The sequence below is a fragment of the Cyprinodon tularosa genome, unplaced genomic scaffold (genome assembly GCF_016077235.1).
Source record: "Cyprinodon tularosa strain WSP-4 unplaced genomic scaffold, ASM1607723v1 ctg368, whole genome shotgun sequence".
In the NCBI taxonomy this organism is placed as follows: domain Eukaryota; kingdom Metazoa; phylum Chordata; class Actinopteri; order Cyprinodontiformes; family Cyprinodontidae; genus Cyprinodon; species Cyprinodon tularosa.
In genome coordinates, this window is record NW_024039083.1 from 620,812 (window position 1) to 648,684 (window position 27,873).

Consider the following 27,873-nt stretch of genomic DNA (forward strand, 5'->3'; position numbering starts at 1 on the left):
ATCTCAGTGTATTTCTATTGGATTATATGTGATAAAGTGAGATGAAGTTGCATATAATTGTGAAGTGAATTTGAAAAGTGCAGAATGAATGAAAATTATTTTACTGTAGGAGCCTAAATAAAACCATTAGTTACCTTTGATGAGTCTACAGGCCTTGGGTTTAAATGAACACATTTATACTGTTTTAAGTGTCTCAGAGTTTTATTAGAGAACAAACAGTCCTATGAAGGCAGAGGAGCACAGCAGACAGATCAGGGAGAGAGACGTCTCATAAAGCTCTGCTTAATCTTTCAAAATGACAAGCATGTCACTCTTTATCTAACAGTGTAACATCTTCACTCAATGTCATGCAGATCAAGGAGAAGCAGCCAAGCTCTGTGGATCTTTGAAATGAATCAACTGTCTGTCTCTTTGGTATAAACATGACTCGACACAGAGGCAAAACTATCTATGGCAAACTTCAAAATGGGAATGAATGGAAAACATGGCAGTCAGTTACAGCAGATGTTAGTTTATCTTCATGTGGCCATAGAAAAAGTCCCTGCTTACATCCTTGGTCAGAAACTGGGAAGAGGATGGATGAGGACCTAAGTTAATCTTACCATATATGGGCAGTTCTAGGCAGGGGGCGACCGGTCCCGGCCCCTGTACCACATACAATACAAAAAATGGAATAAAAGCAAGTCACTTTTTACTTGGACTGTTTTTCCCTTAATTTTAAGCAAGTACGTTAAACAATTTGTCAAATCTGATGAGATTTACACTAAAAATAAGGAATAAAAAATTCAGTTGACTTACTGCAAGGGCATAATATTCAATTATCCTATTTTTAAGGGCAGCAATACTAATTCTTTATGTAGATCATCATAATGACCTGCTCAAACTGGGGGTAAAACACTTATTTTAAGATTTGTTTGATCTTTTTCTACGGTTTTGTATTGTAATAATAGTTTTTTTTGTGTGTGTGGTGACAGAAGAAACACAGCGATTCAACTCTTGGACCAATTTTAACCTTTTCTCTTTACAATTTAGTTACAGTTGTTTAGAAATTGCCATAAACTCTAAGGTTTGGTCGTACAGGATCAGTTTTAATATTAGAGTCTGCATCCTTGGCTTTGTTGCTCACTATATATATACACTAAATGATGCACTCTTACCCTGTTTGTTCTGTGAATCTTTTATTTCTTGTCCCCATGAAAAAACTGGCCCCAGCCTGGCCCCCCTTGTAAATTTCATCTAGACCAGGCATGCCCAAAGTCGGTCCTCAAGGCCGCTGTCCTGCAGGTTTTAGAGGTTTCCCTGCTTTAGCACAGCTGATTATGATTGCAGTAGAGCAAAAGCCTATTAATCAGCTTTCAATTAAAATCAGCTGTGCTGGAGCAAGGAAACCTCTAAAACCTGCAGGAAAGGGGGCCTTGAGGACCGAGTTAGGGGATGCCTGATCTAGACCCACCACTGTTACCAAAACCCACAAATGAGCAGTCAGGCTTGTTTTTATTGTTATTGGGGAATAATAGTGATAAAGAAAATGATTTATTTAGAGAATAAAGTTGTGTTTGTAAAGTCCAGTTGATCTAAGGAACTGAATAAAAGGATAATTTAACCAGTTAAGCCAGAGCTACAATGGAATATGGCCTAGTCAAAGTATGGGCCTTGATGCAATTAAAGAATTTGAGGGAAACCATAGAAAATGACATCTAGATAATCCATCCAGCCAAAGTGGAAGTTTGAGCCTTTTTTTTTTCAAAGAATGGGAAGAAAACTGAACATGTTGGTGTGAATAACAGCTGTAAAAGAAAAAAACCTCTGGCTATGATAACGACAGTAAACACAAAGGCATTCCAAACTTTTATTTACAAAATATGTTTAAACACCAACTTCCAGCCATGCACAGCATTGTGTTAGTTCATAATCACATAAAATACAACAAAGGTTGTAGTAAGAAATGTTAGGGCATGGGGTGTGAAAATATACGGTAGATGGTCTTAGTTAAAGCTTGGAGACATATAATGATTTATACTGTATAATCATTTTACACTCTTTTCATCTGAATTTATTCAGATATAAAAAGTTGATTGTCCTCAGACTACAGGTTCTTTATTGTTAATTTTTATGATTATCAACAGTGCATCAACAATAAGGCAGGCTGGTAATCACAGAAGCAGATTACAAGAAAACAGAAACGTATAATTAAAGGATTACGCAGGTAACGAGTTCAGGAAGCCCAAATATGGGCGTTCCGACAGACGCACAATCAAAAAGGAGGGAAATGCATCTAAACACCAACAGAATGTCTTCCTCCTCACTGTTAAGAGGAACAGGCAGAGTAGAACGATCAAATGTCACGACCCGCCATGACGGCCGTGGTTCTTCCTTTAAAACAGAACCTGATGTGTTAGTCTGAAGGGCCCATTCCACCTGCGCTGCATGTCCCTAATGCCAACTTCCCTTCATAAGTGGAAAGACTCAGACGTGACAGCAATGAGGTTCTGTACTTAGAATCAACATATTTATTTTTAATAAAACAGAATGAAAAAAAACATGCATGAATTTTATTACTATAAAAGAAAAATAGAAAACTAGAAAGGTTTTCAGACAACAATATTTCAGACTACAAAGAAATGTTTTTAACAAATAAAAACCTTTTCACTCTTGTGGCATTTTCACAGCTGTCATATTTATTCTAGATTTAAGTGCTTTTCTATGGGATTTAGAACACAAAGACAGATAAAAAGGAAGAATTTCTCCTATGTTTTGGGGTTGCAAATCAACACAAAGTGATGAGCAGCAGCTCAGTCTCACTTTAACTCTGTTCTCCAGCTGGATATTCCAGATTTGGTAGCATAGCAGAATAAAGAGGGTGCAAACTTCTAAAAATAATAAAATATAAAATCAAGAAGGTGTTCATCTCAGGTAGTCAAGGTAACCTTCAAAGGCACAAATGCAACAGGGGGAATATATAATGGCCTAGCAAGCATCATTTCCCTCAATACAAATTCTGGTGTTTGAGACTCAGCCCAGAGGTCATCAACTGGAGGAGCACGGTCTAGATCCGGTAGACATGAAGATTATAAAAGAGCGGCGCTGTGGCTAAACAGCTAAGCACCAGATATAATTAGTCCCCTAAACTAACAGCTGGGGGAAGCTCTTCTGGCAGCCTCACGGGAAGCAGAGTCAATAAATGGACCCGACAGTCTGAAGCTGTGACTCCATATTAGCTCATCTGACACAGAGACGCCTTAAACAACTGTCACTCTAAATGATAAATATGAGGCACGAGGAGGAAACCGTGGTTTACCATCAGCTACTAATGCTAAAGTTGGCATCAATGGTGAACAACAGCTTCAGATCTGCTCTCATGTGATTGATAGAAGCCCATATCCACCTGCATCAGCGGCTGCAGCTGGATGATGGCTTCAATCTGTCCAGAACCCAGCATCAGGACCTGCAAATACTGTTTTTAAAAAAATTAAAACTCCACCAAAACCCCTTCCAGTCCCTGATTTGTCAACTTAACACAAGTCGACAGAAAAGTTCAGGTTGTTTAAACTCCAGCAAAGTATTGCTTTGCTCTCTTTGCATGGCTTTAAACGCATCCTTTGTTAATCTGCACCGTTGAGACATCTTAACATCTTAACAATCACTCCATTCATACTCAGCGTGATCATAGCCTAATCGATCTTAAGAAGATAGATAGCGATGAAGATCTTCACACCTATTATTCCTAAACCTTTAAAAAAATCTAGATTCTGGTGTTTTTTAGTCAAGTCATCATTTCAATATATTTCCAGCATCTCTGTCATTGGACTGCCTTTGTCTTTCCTCTCAAGCAGAACCGATTACTGTTAGAAACGACGTCTGATAGGAAGGTGCATTAATGAGAGAATACAGTTGAATGGTTAATATAGGAAAATGCATTAAATAAATTGTCTACCTAAGTAAAGCCAAACTGAGTGAGACTTATGGCACTGATTGACCTCTAACCTCTACAGACAACAAACACATACATCCGCCACAACTATCCTAAATAAGGTGCACAGTTAAAATGCATGAAAAGGACTTGATACCCTTTACAGCAGGGCCACATTTCATGAAATGAAAGATAAAGTGGTAAGTTTTATTAGTCTACATTAAAGGAGATTCGCGGTGCCACTATAATTAAAGCTAAAGGTGTTCTGAGTCTAACTCTACATTATTCTAATGAGCAACTACAGCTATTGGAATGTATAAAAAAGTGCAAAAGCTGAGCTCATTATGCATTTTAATGCTAGTATCCTCAGCCCGGAAAAAGCTGTGATTGGGGCTTTATATGTCTAGTTAGTTTTAACAGTCTAAAGTATTTTCAACACTTTTAGCAATCAGCCAGACATTACTGAGGCAAAGGGATAAAATGCAATTGCAACTGATGGACTCGTTCCCTTTTTCTGACTGAAATTAGTATTTTCCTCTTGATCAAACAATGAGTGTTTTGTTTTATTTTCTTTAGCCTCGGTATCCCTCTGCACGGTCCTCAGGGGCCAACTCCAGCACTACGGGATGGCTCTCATAGGGAGAGACGTTCTCCTGGTCGGATTCTGGGTCGTCACCTTCGTTGAACTTGTCACACATGTATGGGTCCTGCTCACCGGTCGCCTGGCCTCCCTCCAGCTCTTCGTTGTCAGGTGGCAACTTCAAGTGTTCATTATCCTCTTTAGATGCATCTTGTGACGGACTGACGCTTTCCTCTTCGCGCTCTTCAGTGCTCTTCGGCGAAACGACGGGGAAAGCCTCCGTAGGACTGACCTGGTCATTAAGAGGCTGGAAGAAAGGTGGCTGCCGCTTTTGAATCCCAAACTGCTTTCAGACACAGAAAAAATGCAAAGTTAGTGTTAAACCAGAAAAAACATCTGTTGGTGGATGAATCCACTTTGAACAATTAAACATACGAATAGAGGGAGTATATCACTAGATGGCGACGTCTTCTTCCGGTAAACCATGTAGGCGATTAAAGCAGCTGCCAACACCACCAAGATACCAACAAAGGTCCCGACATAGACGCCGGTTTGATCTAAACAAACAACGAAAAGATATACAGAAAGTTACAGCCAGCTACACGTCACTAATTCACAGTAAAACCCCAAACATCACAAATATTTGGAAATATTCACAGCCATTTTTATGCCTTAGAATATACAAACTTCCAATAATTTTATCTTTTATTAAATTTTCCAGATGAATATACAAAAATTAACATAAAAGAACAAATCCCCACCCTTCCCTTGCCCTCCCAGAACAGCACATCATAGAACACTTTCACAGTCAAAACAACATGATGAAAACACCATACATTGATCCAAAGCATTCATGAAAAAAAAGGAAAGTTAACAGAGTATTAAGTAGTGATGAGTCAGTCGTAATCACTTTTTCATTGAAGGAATTTTAGTACAGGGTCCCATACTTTCTCAAACACATCACCCTTATCTCCGTTATACTGTCTCAGTCTTTCCAGATGCAGAGTATTTGCTAGTTCTCCCAACCACAAATCAAATGTGGGCACAGAGTCTTTCTTCCAAAATCTCAAAATCAATCTTTTAGCAATCACCGTACCAAACAAGACAGCCATTTTCCCACTTTTAGTGGCTGGTTGCAAAGCACTGGAGACCCCGATGACGGCAATAAGAGGATCTGGATCCCATCTTTTTCCAAAAGTTGCTGAAAAAAAATGAACAATTTTTCTTCCAGAATGAGTGCAGCTGAATACATGACCAGAAGGAGTGCGTCAGGTTACCAATAGCAACCCGACAACGATTACAAATCGGAGACACACTAGGAAAGAACGTGCTCAGTTTCTCCCTCGAATAATGGAGCCTATGTATAGTTTTGAACTGTATGAGATTGTGTCTGACATTGACTGAACAATATTGAACACTTTTCAAACCCTCCTCCCACAGATCTTCAGATAACTGTTGCCCCAACTCATCCTCCCATGCCTTTTTAATCCTGGCTGTGTCTACGCATATATTGTTAAAGATCTTATAAAAGTGAGACACTGCCCCCCGACTGACAGGATCAAATTTATTTATTTCCTCTAGGGTTTCATGTTTTGTTAAAGTTCCAAAATCCGATAAATTTTTCCTAACATAGTCCCGTACCTGCAGATAACGGAAAAAAACTAACGGGGGAAGATTATACTCAGAACGTAACTGTGAACTTCCAATATTTTACTGATTTTATGTGACCAACATAAATAATTCACAAAGAATGCCATAATAGAGAAAATAAGAGGTTACGTGGCTTTTAAAAGTCCCTTATTCAGATAAAACAGACTGCAAGCATATTTTTTTCCAGATATAACTCAGAGAATCAAATGTTAGATTACAACATTAAACTTAATTTCATTTAATCCAACTTTATCTATATCGCACTTTAAAGAACCAATAGGACCAAAGTGCTGCACAAAAGCAGAAATACAAAAACCAAAAGATGCTCTAAGATTAATAAAAACAATATCAAATAAATAACTAAAACAATATAGAAAATAAAAGAAACATAACATAAAATCAACCACAATCCCTTTGAGTGTTTAACACCAAAAGGATGTTGAAAATATGAGACATCAGGGCATCAGAGTGAAAAGGGTTCAAAAACAGAAATGTATATCTCCTTATTTGGAATGGCTGATGGATCACCTCAAACACAGATAAAATGCTTTATAAAAAGCAATGATGGATGTTTTGATGAATTAAAAACATCTTCTCAAATCTTTGCTTTAACCTTTTGTCAATAGCATTTTTGGACTATTTCTCTTTTTTTAGTGGTTGAATAAAAGCGTGCGTGTTTTAAGCTCCATCAGATATGCTGGAGACGCAAGACATCAAAATCTGCCAGAAACAAACAAGGATAAGAACAGATGGAAAAGGACTTGATTGTTCCTGATAGCAAAGCCTCCAGGTTTAAGATAAAGGAAGAGGAAGCTGCACCATCTGGTGGCAGAAAGATAAAGCTTTATAAAGTTGCCATTGGATTCCTGAGGAGGCAGGTAAAGCCTAACCTCCATCTGAGTTGTCATTCTCACAACGAATCCATCTTGAAAAACTTGTGCTAATACGTCCGTCTCCAACGAGTCGGACCAATGACAAGCCAGCTGTGTTTTTTGGGGTGGGACATGTAGGAATGCAAACATGGCTACGCTGGAGGACTCACCTGCCGATACCACAATTGACTCAGTTTTAGCTAAAATAGCAAAAATGTCTCATTTTAAAAAGGAGCAAAGAGAAGAAATTAAATGGGAAAGACGTTTGTGTGTGCATGTCCGTTGTTGGCTCTCATGGACCACCAAGTTGCCGAAGCCATTAAGCCTGAAACATGGCGTTTCGCTGCTACGATTGTCTGACACTCAACTCATCTCAGTTCTACACATACCAGTCTGGCTACTGCGAGGTTAGGTAAAGCCCATAAAACAAGTCCTGAAAGATAAAATCTTAGCTGCCTGATAAAAATCTCCAAAGGAATAGATTCCTGAGGAAGGATGAGATTAATCAGGAATGCTTCCAGATGCTGGTGTCTAACCATGAAACATGTTTGCAGCTGCCGCTAAAGACTAAGGATGTCAGCCATAAAGGAAACTAACAACTTTAAGGCCCAAGGAGGCTTTAAAAATGCCCCTATGTGGTATTGTGATACATTTCAATTGTTCTTCTCAATATCAAATAGTTGAAACAAATGAGAATTTACTCAACTGTTAGAAGGTGGTTGTTTTGTGATGCAGTAGTCCTCTGTGGACACCACAGACATTTTACGGAGTTTTCCCTCGATTGTCAGACAATGTTCGTCCTGTGCAGCATCCACCGACAGATTTTCCTCACACATCTCCTCCTCACAGTCAAAGTTGTGCTGTTTATTCTCCTAGAACAAAAACAAGCTTCATTAATGGATGTAAAATAGAACATTAAAAGCAGAGCATGTCTAATATTTTTTGTACAAATACTCCTGAAAGGAGTAAAATCAATAATTCCTTAATGTGTGATGTTAAGTTGAGCTGTCTGACCTGGCCGACCATCTGGACATTATATGAAAAAAGCGGTAAATATGCAGTCCTTTTGGAGTGGCTTTTCTTTTTCTTCTTTTCATTTTCTTTATTACATCTGGACACCCCTTCCCCGTACAACAACCAAGGGTGTCTGAACTGGAGGTGGATCTTGGTATTCGATAGGTAGGTGATATTAACGGGCGGAAGGTCCAGAAGGCCTAAGAAACAGCAAAGATCATTGCACACACCGAGCCAGAGAAAGCATTCATCTATAAATCCAGCAGTGGTTTGGTTAGATTTAGTTGAACATGCTGCTTACATATTTTTTGGGCAAGCGGAGAACCATAGAAATAGCTGAATATGAGTCCCTCCTGTGGGGAAACATCAGACTCATTCTGTCCCAACACAGCTTTCACTTCAAGCATATATGTATTATCTGGATCTGAGAGAAACGAAACATCCGCTTGAAGAGCAGGGTAGTCTACCCACAGTTCATCTTTGCAACTGGTGGAAGAGAAAAGGGAAGACAAATGAACAATTAGAGCACCAATTTACATTTTACAAATTTAAACCAAGCTATATCTAGGTGTTAGTTAACGTACACACTTATTTTATCATTTCAAACTTATTTCTGAGTTTTTCCACCCACACATACTTTCAAACCTGCAGACAAACTGTTCTAATGAGGGACCTAAAGGTATTGAGGATTTTCTAAAAGACCTGCCCTCTCCATGCACGAGAACCATTTCTCCTCGTGCATGCCCTGTTTAGCATGTGCTTTTCTCATAGCTCATACAAGCTTACTGTGTCCACATATAGCGGGGACTATATAGTGGACTTTATAGTGAACTCGGTTAACTGACCGTTCGGATAGATGATCACTGTTTTTTTGCTGCGTTGGTCACATAACTCCTCCTCCACTGCGCGAAGCCTGCGTCATCTTTGTTATTAGTTGCGACAGCGGGCCGCTGTTACAGCAAATCCACTAGCGCTTTGCGAGGAGGGCTCTCCAGGCAAAGCATTCTGGGATATATCTACCTCCTCTGAGGACTTTTTCTTCTCATACACTTCATGGACACTTTTTCTCTTATTACCCTCGGCTATTTTCAAAGAACCTCGCTGAGAAAGGTGAGCTTCAATGACGGCCTGAAACCGTAACTAACCACACATATATACGCCTGAAAGTGCGCATGAGCAGAAAAAGAAAGCTAACGGGGCGAGCACAAAGGACCGCCTTATGTAAACATATCACCAGAACAATTGACAGTTAGGAGAACCAATTCTTTAGATGATCCACCCGAAAATAAAAGATTGTCCTCTATAGCTTTAATGTGACAAATAAAATGTATGTACAGTAAAACATTAAGTATTTTATTACTAAAACTCATTATTAAAAATGTCAAATACAAACATATGCAGGAGAATAAAACAGGAATAGATTAAAATGAAAAAATACATAAATACCCTTTGAGGGGGTTGTCGGATTTAATATTGACCCTGAATCTCAGTCCCTGGTCAGGGGGCTGGTCATAGTCCCACTTCAGTATGTTCTTCTGGTTGCGGCAGGTAAGGGTGACGTTGGTGGGAGGCGCCACTGAGGAAAAACAAACCTTCAGGTAAAATCTAAGATTGCAGCTCATCATTACAACAGATTCAAACATTTGTAACAGGTTAACTACACACAATTTGATATACTGCAAAGTAAGTCATTATTTTCTGTTAATTCTGATGATTCTGGCTTCCAGCTAATTGCTTCTCAGATTTAGAGAGTAGTAAAAAAAATTAAACACAAATATTAGTGAGACGGGGTGTGTAAAAGCAAAATTAGCTGTTTTAAAAACTCAAACTAGAACAGCCTATGGGTAAAAAAAAATCTATATGGGTTTTCTAAATTAAACCACAGGAACATTATAACTGTTAAGGTGATATTCTAATATAGTGAGGCATCACTGAGATGGGGACATGTTTAAATAAACTAGTTTACCACCAGGGGACACTGTTGAATGGCTCCCTCTAAAGGTCTAGATGTAAAACAAAAAAACAGAAAAAACAAAAACAAAAAAACAATGGTATTTATAATAGTGAAACTTGCAAATTACCTGGAATTATTGCACATAGACATATCTTAAACCTTTGTTCCTTGTAATATTGATATTATGGCTTTCAAATAATTAAAGACCAAAACTCAATGTGTCAGAAAATGCAAATATTTTTGAAAAAGTTAAATATAAGAAACACATGACTTCATGACCTGATTTAAAGGATGTAGTGCGGAATATGGAGGACCAACTCTGTCATATCTAAAAATAAATACAGATATTAAATAAATGCTCAATAAATAAATAAGCATACAATTAATTGCCCCCAAAATACAATAAACAAATACATTTGTAGGTATAAATTAAATTATACAGTTAGACATAAATGTATATCTCTTTTAATTAGCTTCTGTATTTATTCGCCTTTTTATTAATTACCTTATTTATTTATTGTCCGTTCTAATCTTCAACTTTATTTTATTTATTTCTTATTTTTAAGTATTTATTTATGTGCATGATATATTTTTTCTGTTTTATTCTGCCTTTTTATTTTTTCTACCCTATTTATTTCTTTTACACTATTTATTTCTGACTTTCGTTTTTACATTTCTGTATGCATTTCTGAGAAGAAGTGTGTATTAGAAAGTCAACTTCTTCTCATTATGACGGACAATTAATAAATAACGTAATTTTTACAAAGGCGAATAAATAAAGAAACTAATTAAAAGAGATATATGCATTTATGTCTCACTGTATAATAAATTTTTTACCTACATTTGTTTATTTATTGTATTTTGGAGGGCAATTAATTGTATGCTTATTTATTTATTGAGTATTTATTTATTTTGGTATTTATTATTAAATATGGCAGAGTTGGTCCTCCATAGCGGAAAGCCTGAGTTCCTTTAAATCAAGACTAAAAACACATTTGTTTAGGACTGCCTTCGACTGTTCTAGTTAAACAGTTCAACTGAATCATCATTAGTTCCACTTTTTTATTTTCTTCAGTCCAACTGTTTTTAATATTCTTTTTTGTTTCTGCATTTTTATTTTATTTATTTATTTACTTATTTTTTTTCCTACTTGCTTTGATTCTGTTTTATTTTCCTTTATTTTAATCATGTGAAGAACTTTGCATTGTCTTTGTACTGAATTGTGCTATACAAATAAATTTGCCTTGCCTTGCCTTCACACCTTAATAGCCTAGTTAACTCAAAACACCTGCTAAATGTTTCCTGAACCTCTAAATGTCGGATCAGGAGGCTGAACAGTCATGTAGAAGACATGCTGACTAGAAGACGGTCATTGACCCTCTGCACATAGAAAGTCACAAAAGGCCATCGCTGAAGAAGCTGGGTAATATTTTAACCATATCAATAGAAGGTTGAGTGGAAGGAAAAAGTATGGTAGGCAAAGCCATACCACCAATAGCGATAAATGTACCCTTCAGAGGATTTAACCTCCTATTTTTCAGATTAAAATAAAGTTTAAATTGTATTTAGAAGCCTGAAGGACAAAGACAAAGGACCCAAACTGTGTGAAATCCAGTGTTTAGTTTCCAGTCACTGATGGTTTGGGGTACCCTGCCAACTGTTGGTCCATCAAGTTTCCTGAAGTTCACAGTAAATTCAGAGCACTACATACTTAGCTGAGAGGACTTTGAGATGAGCTAAAGGGCCCTGTTAAAACAACCTGGGTCTCCATCACACCTTAGCAGAACCACAGGCTGACTGCCTCCATGCTAAACTGCAATGATGCAGTAATTCCTGCAAAAGGAGCCCAAACCAAGTAGCAAATGCATATAGATGAGCACTTTTTAGAAGCCTGACATTTCTGTTAAGCACATACTTTTCTATCTAATGCATTGTTCTACTTTGGGGTTATTCTCATCTATACACGGAGATCCTCTAATCAGCTGATACTGGCGATGCCTAAAACCAGACTTAAAACCAAAGGTGATTTTGCCTTTATGGCAGTGGAACCGAGACTCTGGAATAATTTGCCTTGGCATATTAGATCAGCAGGCTCCTTTGAGGTTTTTAAATCCTCTTTAAAATCACATTTCTTCTCCCTGGCTTTTAATCATGTCTAAGTGGACATTTGGCAAAATTTTATTTTATTGTAAAATGTATTTTAATTGAAACATTTATCCTATTCTATTTTTATGTGTTTATGTATTTTAGCCTTCAGTTTTTATCTTATGTTCCTTAACTGTGATTCCTGTACAGCACTTTGGTCAACCCCGGTTGTTTTAAATGTGCTTTATAAATAAAGTTTGAGTCGAGTATAAGCAATAATTAAAAAAAATACAAGAAATAAACTTAATATTTCATCATGTTATCATATTTCATTATTTTTGTTTTTTTGTTTTGCTGTATCTGTTGTTTCCTCATCCAGCTCAGCAGTCATACATGTTAAACACTGGATTTCAACACTTCATTAGATCACAATGTTAAAGAAATTAATAAAGTTTTAGGACTTGTGATACAGAAGAGGGAGAAAAAAACAAATTAAGAGGTTATGTTCACCTTTTGTGAAGTCTCTAAACAACTTCCTTCCTAACATTCTTGTCAGAGATAAGACAAACCAAACCTTTCCTCTCAGCAGCAGTTCATACATTTTATTTTGCACATCATACCTGTGGAGGTAATTCAGGTTTCTAACCTTCTTTACGACTTGCTTCTATTTAAAAATAGTTCAGTAAACCTACAAAGATTACTGTTTGCCTGCTGTAGTTTATCCAAAAGTAAACCAACAAAGCTTCACATGTTTGCACATTTATCAAGGAGACAGAATTAAAATCCTTCATCAACACTAAAACTGCAACTTTGCAATGAGTCAGTTTAACATCTAGAATCTCCACCTTTTAGTTTCTCTACCTCTTGCAAACTTAACCTAGTGATACAGAAAATCTTCTGCACTGTAGTAAAACACAAACTAACCCCCAAATCATCATCAGCAGAGAGGGCTTAAATCAGAGATAGTAACTCATGCACTGTTAAAAAAATACCAAAACTAAAGGTGATAACCACAGCAGTAAAGTTAGCGGCTGAAGCCGTTAACCACAAGCTCCGCCCACACACTCACTCATAATCTGCCACTGTCGGTCTGAATTTATGCTTCTATGCAAATTGTGGATTATATTTTGAAGTTGTTCACTAAGAATGTTTAATTTAGAGGTAAGATTTGCTAAACACGTAATAAGTAAATATATAAACAACAAAAGAGGTTTTCTGTTGGAGTTTTAGATTGAGGAATACTAATATTATGTACACATGCAAAAGTGCTGCTGTATTATCACTAGAAATATTGCTCATTTTAATAGTAAATTTGTTGAATGTTATAAATCAAATGGTTTGTTTGAACAGATTTTCTTTTCAGTTTTAAAAAAATGCTTTTTCATGCTGATAAAACAGGATTAAAAAAAATATATAAAGAAATCCCTTCAGCACTGAAGTCAACCCCATGCTTCCCTTATTATAGCTAGAGTTCTAAGAAAACATGGTTCAGTTTCCGCCTCTGTAAAATCAACTAGACAAGAGGAATCTCTTTTCAAATCTGCTGAATGACTCTCATTTTTGTTTAATTTGATGGCCTTTGTTTCTTCCTCTAAGGTTGGGTTTAATTCTAAACCATCTGAGAACCACTGTTGTGACCCAAAAAACGTCCCACAGAAGCAGGAAGAGAAAGCAGATGGTATCAGTTTCTACATAAACGTGGCTCCTCTAGATGTACAACACAAACTTTCTGTTTTTGTGCATTGATTAAGAGCACTGAAAGCATTTGGACATTCAGATTAATCATTGGTGCTGAGAAAGACACCCTAAAACCACCACTTTAAACAAGCCAGAATCAAACGAAAGCACAGTACTCTGTATTAATGATGCACTTTCATGATTGGATCGATCAGAGAACAGAGAACACGGTTTCAGCAGAGACTCTGTCAGCCTGCCAGATCCTTCCTTCCTCTGCAAGAATCTACAGCAGAAGTAACTCACATGACCAGATTTCCTGCAGTACTGTGGACCAGTCGCACATCGAAATATCTCACACAGCACAATTTTTTGCATCGTAAAATGTACTTGTTAGGGAGCAGGAAAAGAATGCCTTTAAGATCAGCAAGGAATGACTTCAGACAGGACTTCACAGTGCATTTAGGGTAACTGGTGGCTATCCGGCTATAATAAATTATTATATATATATATATATATATTATTAAAGCTATTAGCTATGTTTTTTTTCTGTATTGGCCGATAAGTGCGAGCATTAGTGCCTTGAGATCAGAGGAAGCGCATGCATTGCCCCTTGCTCCATTTGCTATTTATTATGTTTTGTTTGATTGGTAAATTTTGTATAATCTTAAATCCTCCTCATCACATATAAAGCCTTAAACGGCCAAGCTCCATCTTATATCATAGATATGATTGTTTCTTATGTTCCTAACAGAACACTTCACTCTCAATCTGCAGGTTTAATAGTGGTTCCTAGAATTTTTCAAAGTAGAATGGGAGGCAGATCTTTTAGTTATCAGGCTCCTCTCCTGTGGAACCAACTACCAGTTTTAGTCAATGAGGCAGACACCCTGTCTACTTTTAAGGCTAGGCTTAAAACTTTCCTTTCTGATAAAGCCTATAGATAGAGTAGCTCAGGTTATCCTGGACCATCTCTATAGTTATGCTGCTATAGGCTTAGACTGCTGGAGGACATAGGGAGCCTTTTTCATCATATCTCCATTCTCCCATTCTGCAATATTTGTTAGTTCAATCTCTAACGTTATGCTCTCTCTGCCTTTTGTCATAGCAGCTTCATCCAGTCTGTTCCTGTTTGGCTGTGACACCATCCTGGAGAGAAATATCAGCTGTGCTGCTGCCATCAGCACCTTTGTTTGTGAATGTTTTGAGTGTAGTCCTGTTTCTCTGACTGTGACTAACTGGATGTGCTCTCTTTCATCCTCTGACATGGAAGCTGGCTCGGAGCTCATCTGCCTGGCTGTGTGTTTCCTGGACGGGGCCGCCTTTTACAGCTGCCTTTTGTATCTCTGCTTCTTTCTGTATGTCTGCTTCTATCTCCTTGAACCCTAGTCGGCCTCGGCAGATGGTTCGCTCACGCTGAGCCTGGTTCTGCTGGAGGTTTCTTCCTGTTAAAAGGGAGTTTTCCTCTTCACTGTCACTACAAACATGCTTGGCTTGAGGATTGCTGAAGAGTCAATCAGTCAATGCAATCAGCTGGTTTTCCTTATATAGAAAACTTTGTACAAATCTGACTGTATGATCTGGTTGAATTGTCCCTGTAAAGTACCTTGGGATGTCTAAAGGCCATGTTAAAAAATAAAACTAATAATAATAATAACATGAAGACCCCTTTAGTCAACCCATTAAAATGGTGAGATAACAAGCAGCCTGTGGACCCGAGGTGATCATCTGGGACTCTTCAGGGTGTAAGATGGATAAACCCTTAAACTAATCATCCCTCCAAATGAAGCAGATGAGCCTAAGCAGTGAGTAACCATTCCACAAACACAGATAGCTGGATCCATGCTTCAGCGTTTCATCTGACCTCCTCCCATTATTTCTGGCTTTCCATTGTGATGGCTATTATCTACGGAAGAGGATTAGGGCCACTGGGAAAAAAAAAAAAAGTTAACTGATTTTTTTTATTTTATTTCAGTATAGTATGGGGAAAAAGTCAGAATTCTGACTTTAATCTCAGAATTCTGACTTTTTTCCCCATGTTAAACTGAAATAAAATTTAAAAATCAGTTTACTTTTTTTTTTTTTTTCAGTGGCCCTAATCCTCTTCCGTAATTATCACACCTTTGAATCAGGGCTTCTGTACTACCTGGAAGTCTGCAAGCCTGCTGCATCCAGTTAGGATCTGATAAAGCCTATCTAACAAAAATACTGTAACGCTTTGAACTTCATTGGCTCTCATCTTGAAGAGAAAAAAAAAAAAGAGAAAAACTATTTGAAGCTAGAGAATTAACAATCAGATTATTATCTGCTACCAAACACTTGTTTCCTGTATCCTCTTACTTACCAATTTATTTTGCCATTAACCAGTGAATGGATTACATTATAAGCTGTTTGTTGGTGCTTTTACACATAAAAACCATGGGAAATATTAGCTTCTGTAACTGTTAAGTTAAATAGGGGAAAGGAAATCGAGATTTTCAGTATCAGAGCTTCTGATTATTGGTGAGGATTATTCAATGAAAGGTTATTTAATTGCAATATTTGGCTGATTAACCGCTACATTTCTAGTCAAAGCACAACACAAACTTCCTCAGAAACACAAATGATGCAAAAGATTTAAAATTAAATAAGAAAGAAAACCTCCAATCGATGTCTGACTAAAAAGTTATTTGTCTTCACTGGCAGCCTTTATATTAAGCAGCTCTTGCTTCACCAATGCTGAATTGTCAGATGATGATGAGTATATCTACTGATAGTTATTACAGTTATTCAATAACATGTTTTCAGTTTTACTTTGAGCTTTCACATCTCTTACTGTATTCTCAGGTAGTGCTGGGTTTTTTTAACCTAAATTTCACTTCTTGCCAACAGTCATGTCAAAAGCAGGTTGGTTTTCTTAAATCAGGTGTATCACGCAGTAATACCCAGACTTTCACACAAAGCCCTATAGAGGAGGTTTCTTTTAACAAGCTATAAATGAAAGCAAAGTTTAAGAAATTTCCATTCCCAGGCGGGACAGTTTCAGCCCTGGATGGTGACTCATTTAACTCAGTGTAAGGTTTATTAGCAGATAAACGTATGACTCATGAGGACAACGGCTTTAAAGGCTCAAACACTTGAGCTGTTTCTCAATATGTGTACTTGTGCATTCTCATGTGCTCGTGTACTCGTGAAACGTCATCAACCTCAGCCCTAGTACTGTTCCAATTCACAAGAACAGCAGACTGAGAACAGACAAAGTCGCCGGATATTGTTCTCGCCCCTCGCTATTTACCCAGCATGCATCAGATCAGATTGTCCATTCTTGAGATTGACAGCTGTCCCAGCATGCATTGCGGCAGCAGCAGCTTTAAATTGAGCGCTCCATTGAAAATTAAAAGTTCTCTTTTCTGCTGCTGTTGTTCAATAAAAGTACATTTTAAAATCATTTTAGGCAAGAATATTATACTTTAAAGTGTCACTATATGGTCCATTTACAGATTTAATGCGTAATTAAAAAAATTTCCGTAGTTGAGAGGACCACGGCAACCAGCGGACCTCCGAGGCTAACGGCAGCCAGGGCTAAGGTTAGCCCGTCTGCAGCAGACCGCTGGCTATGATGGCAATTTTTTTGTTTTATTTGGCAAAATTTTCATTTGGTATGTGTTTATCTGACAGTGTTCATCATCATTCCTCCACTAAATGAAAAAAAGTAATAATTTATTATTACATAGAGACTATGAATTACAGGAGGAGAAATGCAGCTCTAGACGAGTTGGACATGTGGTGACGTCACGAGTACGCTTCTGTTCCAATTGAGCCATATTTATGTTGCGCGCTCCCGTTCTCATCGAGTCCAGACTTTACTGTGTTCTTCTCAAGAACATACTTGGCGAGTCCGTAGTCATGTTCTAGTGAATTGAGAAACGGCTTTGAAGTCTCACGCTCTAGAAGACAGATAAAGCATCTTCTCCCTAATTCATGCAACGGAAAGTAAAGGTAAACAGAACCCAGAGATTGTTAAATGGCACAGATTTTAACCTAAAACATTTTATTGCAGAACTGCTAGAGCCACACAATCAGGTAGTTAAGTCTAGATGTTAGAGCCAGATGACTCCTCACACCTCGCCCTATATGCCTACAGTCTGACTCACATATAATTAGACAAGTCTAAACACACCATTATCCCCTGACAGGAAAATCATGGCTTTACTATATATAAATCAAGTTATTCAGTTGACCGTCAGCCACGGAAACAACAGAATCAGAAACTATAAATACGCTAAATTAACTGCAACATTGACTAATATCAGCTGCTGAGATTTTGGAAAAATTCATGAAGCTGCAAAACTCTTTAAGATGACTATTTATTCCTAAAGGTATCAGGGAAGAAGTAATAAGAAAAGTGTGACTGAAGAAAGCTTAGTGTCAGTGCACATGCACTAAAGATTTCAACCTGGAACTGGAACAGGCTGAATGATATGGCCAAAACCTCTCAGGGCATATTCATTAATCTCGGTCGATAAGTTATAATTATGGGGTCCGATATCGATAGAAACGATATCAGTCCCTCAGAAAGACAACTAAGAATGCCCAAAACGGAATACTGCAAAAACCTAAGACTCCTGTAATAGACATTTTAGAAGCATTTCCTTTAGAAAACAAAACATAAAACTACATAAAACCTGAAATGTCAGTCAGTAACAAATACTGTGATTATAGACTGTAATGTATAAAAACATATTGGAAATTTGTCCACCCCTACTTGGACCTACTGTCAGCCAGCCATTAGGTGCTATTTTATAAGGCCATTAATGTGTAAACAGTGAGTGAAAATATTGCATGGAACAAATACAAAGTCATGTTTCTCCTTAGGTGACCACCTTATGATATCAAAAGAAAATGAACATTTAGAAACAAAGTCTGAAATCTAATTTTTTGAATCAACATAAAACCACTATCTAAGACTACCACTCTATGGGGTGCATAGTGTGTTACTAAAGCTTTGTTATGGGGAATACAGGTGGGCGGATCGATACCATCGATACCAATGCTGGCATTGATATTGAACAACATTCGTTTAACAGTAATAATTCTTTTTATTCTCTCCCGCACACACTGACTGCAACAAATTCACCAGTCTTTCTTTGCTGCTCCCCCCTCCCCTCTCTTTAGCTCAGCCTGGCCCGCCCACGCAGCTCTCTCTCCACTACACAGGCAAACAACCATGCTGCTGCTCCTCAGTGGAGCAGGAAAACATGGAGAAGAGGGAAGGAAGCACCGTTTGACAATATTTTAATACAGTAAAAGAAACAATGGTAAGCTGTATGGTTTGTAAAAAGTTGGTTCAATGCAGTGGCAACACAAATTAATGAATAGAGGAGACAAAACTCTGCTCATTGCCCTGACAGACCCTCGACCCTCAGACAGACGTCACTGACAGAGTGATCACCTTCATATTACCTTTCAAAGTAGATATATGTCATATGTTACTGGAGCCCACTCAGAAAGTGTAATTAAGACCTTGAAAGAGGCCAGTACATTTATCCCAGTAAAACGTGTTATCTAAGTGGGCTAACATTAGCTAATCCTTTATTTATCCCACAATGTTGAACTAACTGTGGTTTTAAGCGAGCTGTGAGGTTTTATTTGGCTGCTGGCAGTGTTATTTTTGACAACGATGACCAAATTATTTCGCTGACACTCCTTTTTTCATGACGATAACGAAAAGTGACGAGCTAAACATGGATCTTTGATGAGGAAAAAAAGACGATTTATGGGTGCGAGTTTTTGTTGAAGAGATGAGACTAAAGTGTTAAAGGTCTGTCAGACAATTAAAATGGATCATTAATCATTATGCTGTAATCTGATAGACAAGCTAAGCAGTATCAGCTGTGCTTCTGCATGCTGTTTGGTCATGCCCACCACCTGGCTGCTCCACACTGATGGTTCACTCTCAGCAGTATGGCTCTTCCTGCCTTCGCTACTTAATAAACAATATGTGGCTGATCATCCTCTGCCAAGCGTAAAAAACTCCTTCTGTCTAACTATCAAGATTTTATTTCTTCCAGCACACAAGAGGTGATGCTAAACCTTCTTTATTTTATACCAAAAGGAATCACTAAATTATATCAAAGCAAATATTTAATTGCATATTATCTAATTTTTGGCAAAAACCCAAATAAAAAGGAACATAGATATTTGGATATTTCTCTCTCATAGTTCTTGCTTTTTTGGAATAATGAAAATTGATTGATCTGTGTGTAACGCTATGTATAATTTATAGTAGATCAGGAGGTTTTTGCTTTGGAATGGAAACCTTATATGTCTAAAACCATTCTTTTATTGTAAGTTTCGTCAGCTTGTCTGTCTGCTGTATTAAACAATATGATTTGTTGAACTAGATCTGCTATTTTCAGAAATTTTGTGAGACACTTTTTTATAAAGTAGGGCATTATTTATTAAAACAAAAGTTTGTTTTAAATCTAGAAATCAGTTTTCTGCCCAACAGCAATTATAAACTGCATAGCAGCATCGTATCTCCAGCAATTGTAGTATCTAGGCAAGAGCTGTCTGGTAAAGAATCTGGTTGTTATTTGAAATTGTAAGTTAGCTGTTTCTTGAAGTGCAACACAAAACTGACTAAAACATTTTTAAGTTTTAGTCGACTGTTGCTGTCAAAAACAACACTGGCTGCTGGTAATCATTAACCAACCTTAGCTCATGAAGTTTTTTCCCCCCAAAAGTTTCAACACTTCTTTAAAAATTGTATCCATCTAAAATTGCTTCAACAAGGTTGCACAGATTACGGTTTACCTGCTCTGGTTTATTAAAAGCTAAACCAACAAAGCTCCACATGTTTGGACATTTATCTAGAATTAAAATCCATCAATCAATCAACACAGAACAAAACTGCAGCTATCTCTTATTAAAATTGTCCATTTTCTGTTTTCACCGTCACATGATCAAAAGTTTTTCCCCACGCTTTAATGAGTCACTTGAACTCCTCCAGGCAGAATCCACCTTTCAGTTTCTCTACCTCTTCTGAACTTAAGCACACGGTACAGAAGATCCTGTGCACCGTAGGAAAACACAAACAAACCCATAGAACATTACCAGATGGGAGCATATTCAGATATATTAACTATGTTCACTGTTAAAATTATCACAAAAACAAAAAGTGAGAAAAGCACCAAAGCCGTATAGTTAGCGGCTGAAGCTGTTAACCACAAACTTCACCCACACACTCCCTCATAATCTCCCACTGTCAGTCTGAATGTATGCTTCTAGCAAAGAAGAACTGTGGGTAGGTTAACACTTCTTGAAACCTCAAAAGATGCCATGAAAGCTGCATTTATGAGTTAAATATCTAGTTACAATTGAATGATTAAATCAATTAGGTCAATCAAATATTTCATTTATAAATCCCCTTTCATCCAAAGCACCGCTTAGGCACCGCTCAGGTTCATCACTTCTTGTTCTTAGATGAAGTAATTTTATTCTAGATGCTGACTGATGCCCATAGCTGCAGTCATTTAGTCATTGATGTATCAATAGGCTGCACAGTTGGGCAGTGGGTAGCACTGCTGCCTTACATTAAGAAGGTTGCAGGTTCGATTCCCGGCCCACGTGCATGCGTGGGTTCTTTCTGGGTACTCCGGCTTCCTCCGACAGTCCAAAAACATAACTGTTAGGTTAATTGGCTTCTCTAAATTCTCCTTAGTTATGAGTGTGTGTGTGAATGGTTGTTTCGGTGTTGCCCTGCAATAGACTGACTGATCTAGGGCAGAAATGCGGAAGATTTGCTGCTAGTCTTCTCTGTGGATATCAGCATGTTTGGATTCTTTTAAACTCTGTGTAAATCGTATAAAGTCAATTATTTCCTAATTGTAATTGCAGTTTTTCAATAAATCACCTTTCATGTTTTTTTCCCGATAGTGTATTTTTCTTTACGTTCAGTGTTTCACATCTCCATACGTTTTGCCTGCCTTTACAGGACACTCTTACAAAAGGTTTCAAATTGTGTCGGAATGTGGTTAAAATAAAAACTTGAATAATCTCAGTTACAAAGATAAGAAGTATAAAATAAAGGAAAATGAATCATCCCTAAGGATAATTTAGCACCACAGTTAACTTATACAGATGTCCAGAAAAAGTCTTACTGATCAGAGCACAAAGGATCACTTCCACATATAAGTGGCTAACAAGTTGTTCATTTTAAAGTCTCATTTCCTCTTCCATTAAAGGTTTCATAATAAAACATGCTGTGGTGGAACTCTACAGGTCATAATAATAATTTTGTGTGTTTTGCTGATGGTGTTGAAATGTCATTTGACCAGAATTGAAAGTAATTGAAGCAATAGTTTTAGAACCATTATGATTTAAAAAACTGATAAAAAAAAGAGAACAAATAAAATAAGAAACCATCTTTGAACTTGTGTGGAAACACTTCTTGTAAGGGCACCATCTTGTTTAAAGGAAACAATGGCTACAGGAAAGGAAATGTGCTTCATAGCTAACCCCAAACTCAGAGAAATCTTCTGTAGGCTGTGGAGTCATATTATAGTGGTACACTGCAATCTTTTTTATTGGGCAGCTAGATTTGAAGCATCAATTTATGCATTTGCAGGAACAGAGAACTTAACCCCAAAACAGCGCCTGGGAAATACGATTAATCTGACAATTATTTTTTTCAATTAAGCAATTAATAATCAGATAGCCAAAGGTTCCAGACTTTTTACGAAATTAAACAAGGTGAAACTAAAGCTATTCAAAATGAGGAGTTCTGGATAGAGATTATTGACAAATTATTATTATTTTTTTAATCTTAAATGCAAAATGTTTATATATTTTTTACAATCTTGGTATAATTACTGCTCTTGGTGAGTTGCTCTGTCAGCTAAAGGTCTGTCTTAGAGACTCCAGTTAATTATTAATCTATTACTAAATTAATGGTCCATTATTAATCACGATTAATCAGATTAATTGTTTCAGCCCTTAACTGCTCTGAGAAAAAAAATTAAAATAAAAACAGAATCTAAATCCACCAGTGGAGAGAAACTGTTGAGCTAAATTAGGGCTGAAACGATGAATCTAGGGCTGCAACTAACGATTATTTTAAAAATCGATGAATCGGACGATTATTTTTTCGATTAATCGATGAATCGGACAAAAAATATTTTTTATATTAACCTCTTTATTCCAAAATAAACATTTTAGACAGAACAAACAAGCACACAAGTACAGGTTGCTCGTTAACTGTACTGGTGCAATATGAAAAATAAATGTTTGTGTTAAAACTACGCAAACTTACATGAGAAATGTAGCTGTACATCCACAAAATATAGGGTACTTTGTTTCATAAAGCGCAAAAAAAGACATTTTTGTTTTTAAAAGCCCCTAAGGGGTTCAAACAATAGGCCCCCCCTATTTCAACAAATTAGTTTTTTTTAGACTAAAAGAGTTCTGCCTTTTAAGACAGGAAAGTATAGCAGTTAAAGTTGCTACTTGAGAAAATACTGAACCATAGAGATAAAAAATTGCCCTGTGATTCAAATTATAAATTGTATTTGGAATAAAAATGAGAGAACTAGGGGTGCTAAAACACACATCCTCCAAAGACAGATATTTACATGGGAATGTGGCAGATAATTAATTGACATATTACTGATCTTGCTGGATTTTATTCTGCTTTACTTCCATAAATTGCAGGATCTTCTTTACTTTATCTTTGCCAGAAGATTTAAACTTTAAAAGCCTTGCCCTCATAATTTGCAAGTTAATTTATTTATAAAGAAAATATAAACGCTGCTTAAGCTAATTCAAATGAAATTAAAGGTAAAATAAGTAGCCAACCTTATCCCTGTCTGTAACCTACTAAAGGCCCATTCATACCTCACGTTTGGCCTGCACGTCCGTATTTCTGTCCGTACGTTCTATCCGTTGACTCCTTCATACCTCCGTCCGTTGAGGTGCGCAATAACCCGTATTTCCTCTAGGTGGCAGTGCTGGGCGCCAATGATTCGTCATTGATCAAAACATGGCGATGGTCCAAGACCTGATTCTGTTGCATTTTGTACTAAAAACTCAATAGCGCCCCCACCGTTTCCGGTAGTATTGCTCCGTATTGATCCGTTTCGTCCGTAAGCGTAAGCTCCCAATTTTCGTGTCAAAGTACGGACAAAATCGACGGTTAGAACGTATGAAACACTCCACACGTATCCGTATCCGTCTTTTACGTGAGGTATGAATGGGCCTTAACACGGTAAGGAAAGCATCAGATGAGCTACCTGAGAAACTAACGTTACGTTTCCCCACTTTAAAACCAAACAAACATGGTGCTTCCGTGCCATGTTAATTTCTTTTGAAAAAAGTTGCATGTTATCACTTTTTTCGCTTTACAAAGCGCAGGCTATTTTAATTATTGTGATCAATTTGCGCCGTCAATCCCGGTGCATGCGCGCTTCATTTGCAGTCTGGACGCTGAGGCTGACTGCAGCGCTGAGAGGGACTCCTGCGGGAAAACGCGGTTGGGGTGGGGGAGGCGCCCCACGGCAGAGTAGGAACGATACATGCTTTCACGTAAGAGTCTCCAAAAGCCGCCAGTGACACCGAAAAAAGTCGCCAGATTTGTCGCTAGAACGCTTTTTTGAAAAATAGTCGCTGGAGGGGTCTGAAAAGTCGCTGAGTTGGCAACACTGCACCTGCGGCGCTGACTCGCTCTGCCTTTTTTTTTTTTTCTTCCTCTTTCAGCCAAGAGGCAGTGATGACGGCGCGGCGGATGACGCAATAATCGCGCGACACAACTAATCGATGATGAAATTCGTTGCCAACGCTTTTAAAAGTCGATTTTTATCGATTTTATCGATTCGTTGTTGCAGCCCTAGATGAATCCATTTTTCAATCAATTTTCAACTAATTTTGTAATCTAATGGTGACAGAGAGTAATGATACACAGACTGTAAAACAGGTCATTTGCTGAAAAAAATAACCTACTTAAAAGACAAAACTAAAAAATACAAACATTTTCCATATAGGAATACAAATTGTTGCATCATATATATCACAACCTGTATTATATGTTTACTGTTTTACATTTTTGACATTTGCAATTCATATAATGTGTAATTAAAGGTTTTTTGTTAATTCCAAATGTTTTTTTGAGTTTAGCAATGCTGACTTAATGAAAGTATTTCATTTTTGATCAATCAACTAATTGAAAACCAGTTCAAAATATTATTTGATACCTAAAAGAATCCTTACCCTCTTTAATATAACTGTTAAACCTGTGGAGAGAAGCTCATAGAAATCTTACACTGTTCTGGTGATGAGTAATTTGTTTTCCAATTTCTTTTATCTTTACATAAAACTTGTCATATGTTGTTGGTGTTACTGGTTTAGACCAAACAATAAATGTAAAACACAAGGAAATCTGTGAATCATCAGGTTTTAGCCTTTAGATAATGTGGTTTATAGGCTTTAAAATGATCCAAAGGTGACCTTGATTGTTCAGAACCTCAAACCACAGCTGCCTGATCTCATAGACTGACTAGAAGTTACAAACGGTGAAGTTTGTTTTATTAACCTTGATTGGAAATGTTGCCAGAGTCAGACTTCTTTTTTTTCTTTGGAAATCATTTGAGGGATTTCCACTGTTGGGCTTTCTAACTGTCAGCTGTTGTGCAGATTTTATTTCCAAATTAATAGGATGGTCTAGTAGTAGATATTGTTCATTACATGCAAGTTATATGTAGACTGTTTCGCAGGATAGCACGTTCCAACTTCCCATAATTTTCAGTTGTTTTTGGTCTCTTTTTAGAGGTACGAAAATGTAGATCATCATGGACGTATGCAAAAAAAAATGAAGAGAACAGGTGTGGGAATGATGTAGGAAGGGATAATGGGACAGATGATGACTTGATGGAGAAGAGACAGGATAAAAAGCAGAAACGGACAGAAGGATAAAGGTTTGACAGGTGGACTGACATATAAATAACTGAGGCGATCAAACACATGGAGATGCATAGACAGACAAATTGCTTGACAACAGACGGTTTGGATGGATGATTAAATAAACTGATATGAATAGACAACTTAACCCGTACCCCACCCGCCCACATGCCCATAATCTAACACTTCCCCCGACTACACACATGCATATACAATGCTTTAGATCACAAAGACCCCAGAATGAGTCCCTACACCTTTTTTTTTTCCTTTCCTCAGTTGATGCTTCTTTTTGTACATATAAGAACATCCCTGTGTGTCATTTACAAATACCCTGTTCATAAACTATATATCAATAGTTTTATGTTTTATTATTCAAATATTTGTGTGAATACCGCCATATGGTGAGAATACCACAGGATGGCGACTGAGTAGAAAGAAATGTATTAATTAGGATTAGGGCTGCAACTAATGATTAGTTTGAAAACTGATTAATCTGTTTTCAATTAATCAATTAATAATCAGATAGCCAAAGGTTCCTTAATAAAAGACTTTTTACAAAATCAAACCAGGTGAAACTAAAGCGATTCCACTTAAGGATTTCTTAAAAGAGCATATTGAAGGACAAAAATGTTTTTTTTTTTATCTTAAATGCAAAATATTTATATATTTGTTTTACAATTTTAGTATAATTGTTGTTCAAGGGTTGGTTAATCTGTCAACTAAATGATACAGTCTCTAACAATTAATCGATTACCAAATTAGTTGATTATCACAATCATCGATTAATTGTTTCAGCCCTAATTAGGATCATATGTCCAACCAAGCTGCATGAATCTGTTCAGGTATTTATTTGTTATTTACTAATGGCTTTCAAAGGGATCTAAAAAAAAAAAAAAGAAAAAAAAAAGCTAAAAACCAACAAGAAAAAAGAAACAAAAGCAAAAACCTCAGGAAGAGTAGTGTCATTTTAGCAGACTGAGCTGTATTGCCTCACGCTCTTAAGAAACAGTTAAAAACACCGGAATGAACAGCTAAATGTTGGGTAATAATGAAATCTAGAAAGAGGAAATGAAGAAAACCCTAACACAGTGAGAACCTACCTACTCTACTGTAAAAATATATATAAATATAATAACATGGATTTATACCAGCAAAAAATAGAAAAATATATATAAAGGATTATAATAATCTCATTATATTCTGTTAAATCTGTGAAAAATGGCAATTTATGGCACATTAATCATATAGCTGGTACTGTATATTAGTTTACTCCCAATGTCCCACAGGGCGTAGGAAATTCCAGCTTCTCCTAGGAAAGCTAACTCTTCCTACCAGCTAACCTGGGATAACAGTTTTCCTTCCCGATAGAGCCTGATTATCCCCGCCTGGCTTACACCACCGCCTCTCGGCACTAATACTTCCCTTGTTTATCTATCTCTTCATGTTGCAGTTTATCGATAAACAATTGTTAAAATACGGGTTTAAAGGCAGCGCGGAGTTTGCTAAAGAGCTACTCACCCTGAGCTGGTGAAACAAAGGGGAAAAGTGGGAAACACAGCAGGAAAAGGGTCCGAATCATCTTCTTCTGTCCGAGCTGAGCTCGCTTTGTCCTTGACTCCTTGATGTCAACACCAACAGAGATGTGTGGAGTTTGGTTTATACAAGACAGACGCAGTGGGAACTTAGAGGATAGATCAAACGCTATGACAGGCGGCGGAGGCGGCGGCGGCTGACTCTGCTGCAACGCTTCCTAGAGCCGCGTTTAGGAAAACTCGGAAATCTAAAACCCTTGGCTTGTTAATCAAGAAATAAATGCGTAAAAGTATATAAGTCCATGTTACTGATCGCTTTGATCTCCATAACAAAACTATGTATTTTATGTTTTTTTTAATTTAACACATTAATTTAAGAACTTTCAGTAAAATATATATATATTTTCTCATGACTAGTTTAGGCATACAATAGTCTTTAAATGTGCAAACGTTTGTTTAAAAACAAACTGCTGTTTGTTTTTTTCACACACACCTTTATACCTAAAGATAATCTAATGTAGTTTATTTAACCCAAAAGTAGTACATTTTAGGACGGCATTGTTATTACTATTATTCTTCTTCTTATTATTATTACGATTATTATTATTAATAATAATATTATTATTATTATTAATATTATTATAAACAATTGCTGCAAACCATTATGTCTAAAT

The 27,873-nt window shown here is 37.1% G+C and overlaps 1 protein-coding gene across 1 annotated transcript; it reads right to left on the reverse strand.

The window, feature by feature from the left end:
- Positions 1–1,835: 1,835 nt before the first annotated feature.
- On the reverse strand, positions 1,836–27,422 carry ifngr1l (interferon gamma receptor 1-like). The gene is made up of 7 exons (XM_038296124.1): positions 27,186–27,422; positions 9,473–9,602; positions 8,328–8,512; positions 8,027–8,226; positions 7,719–7,884; positions 4,926–5,047; positions 1,836–4,833 (listed from the first exon to the last, which is right to left on the reverse strand). Exons 1-7 carry the CDS (start codon positions 27,244–27,246, stop codon positions 4,483–4,485), a joined length of 1,215 nt encoding a protein of 404 aa, XP_038152052.1. The 5' UTR covers positions 27,247–27,422; the 3' UTR covers positions 1,836–4,482.
- Positions 27,423–27,873: the final 451 nt, after the last annotated feature.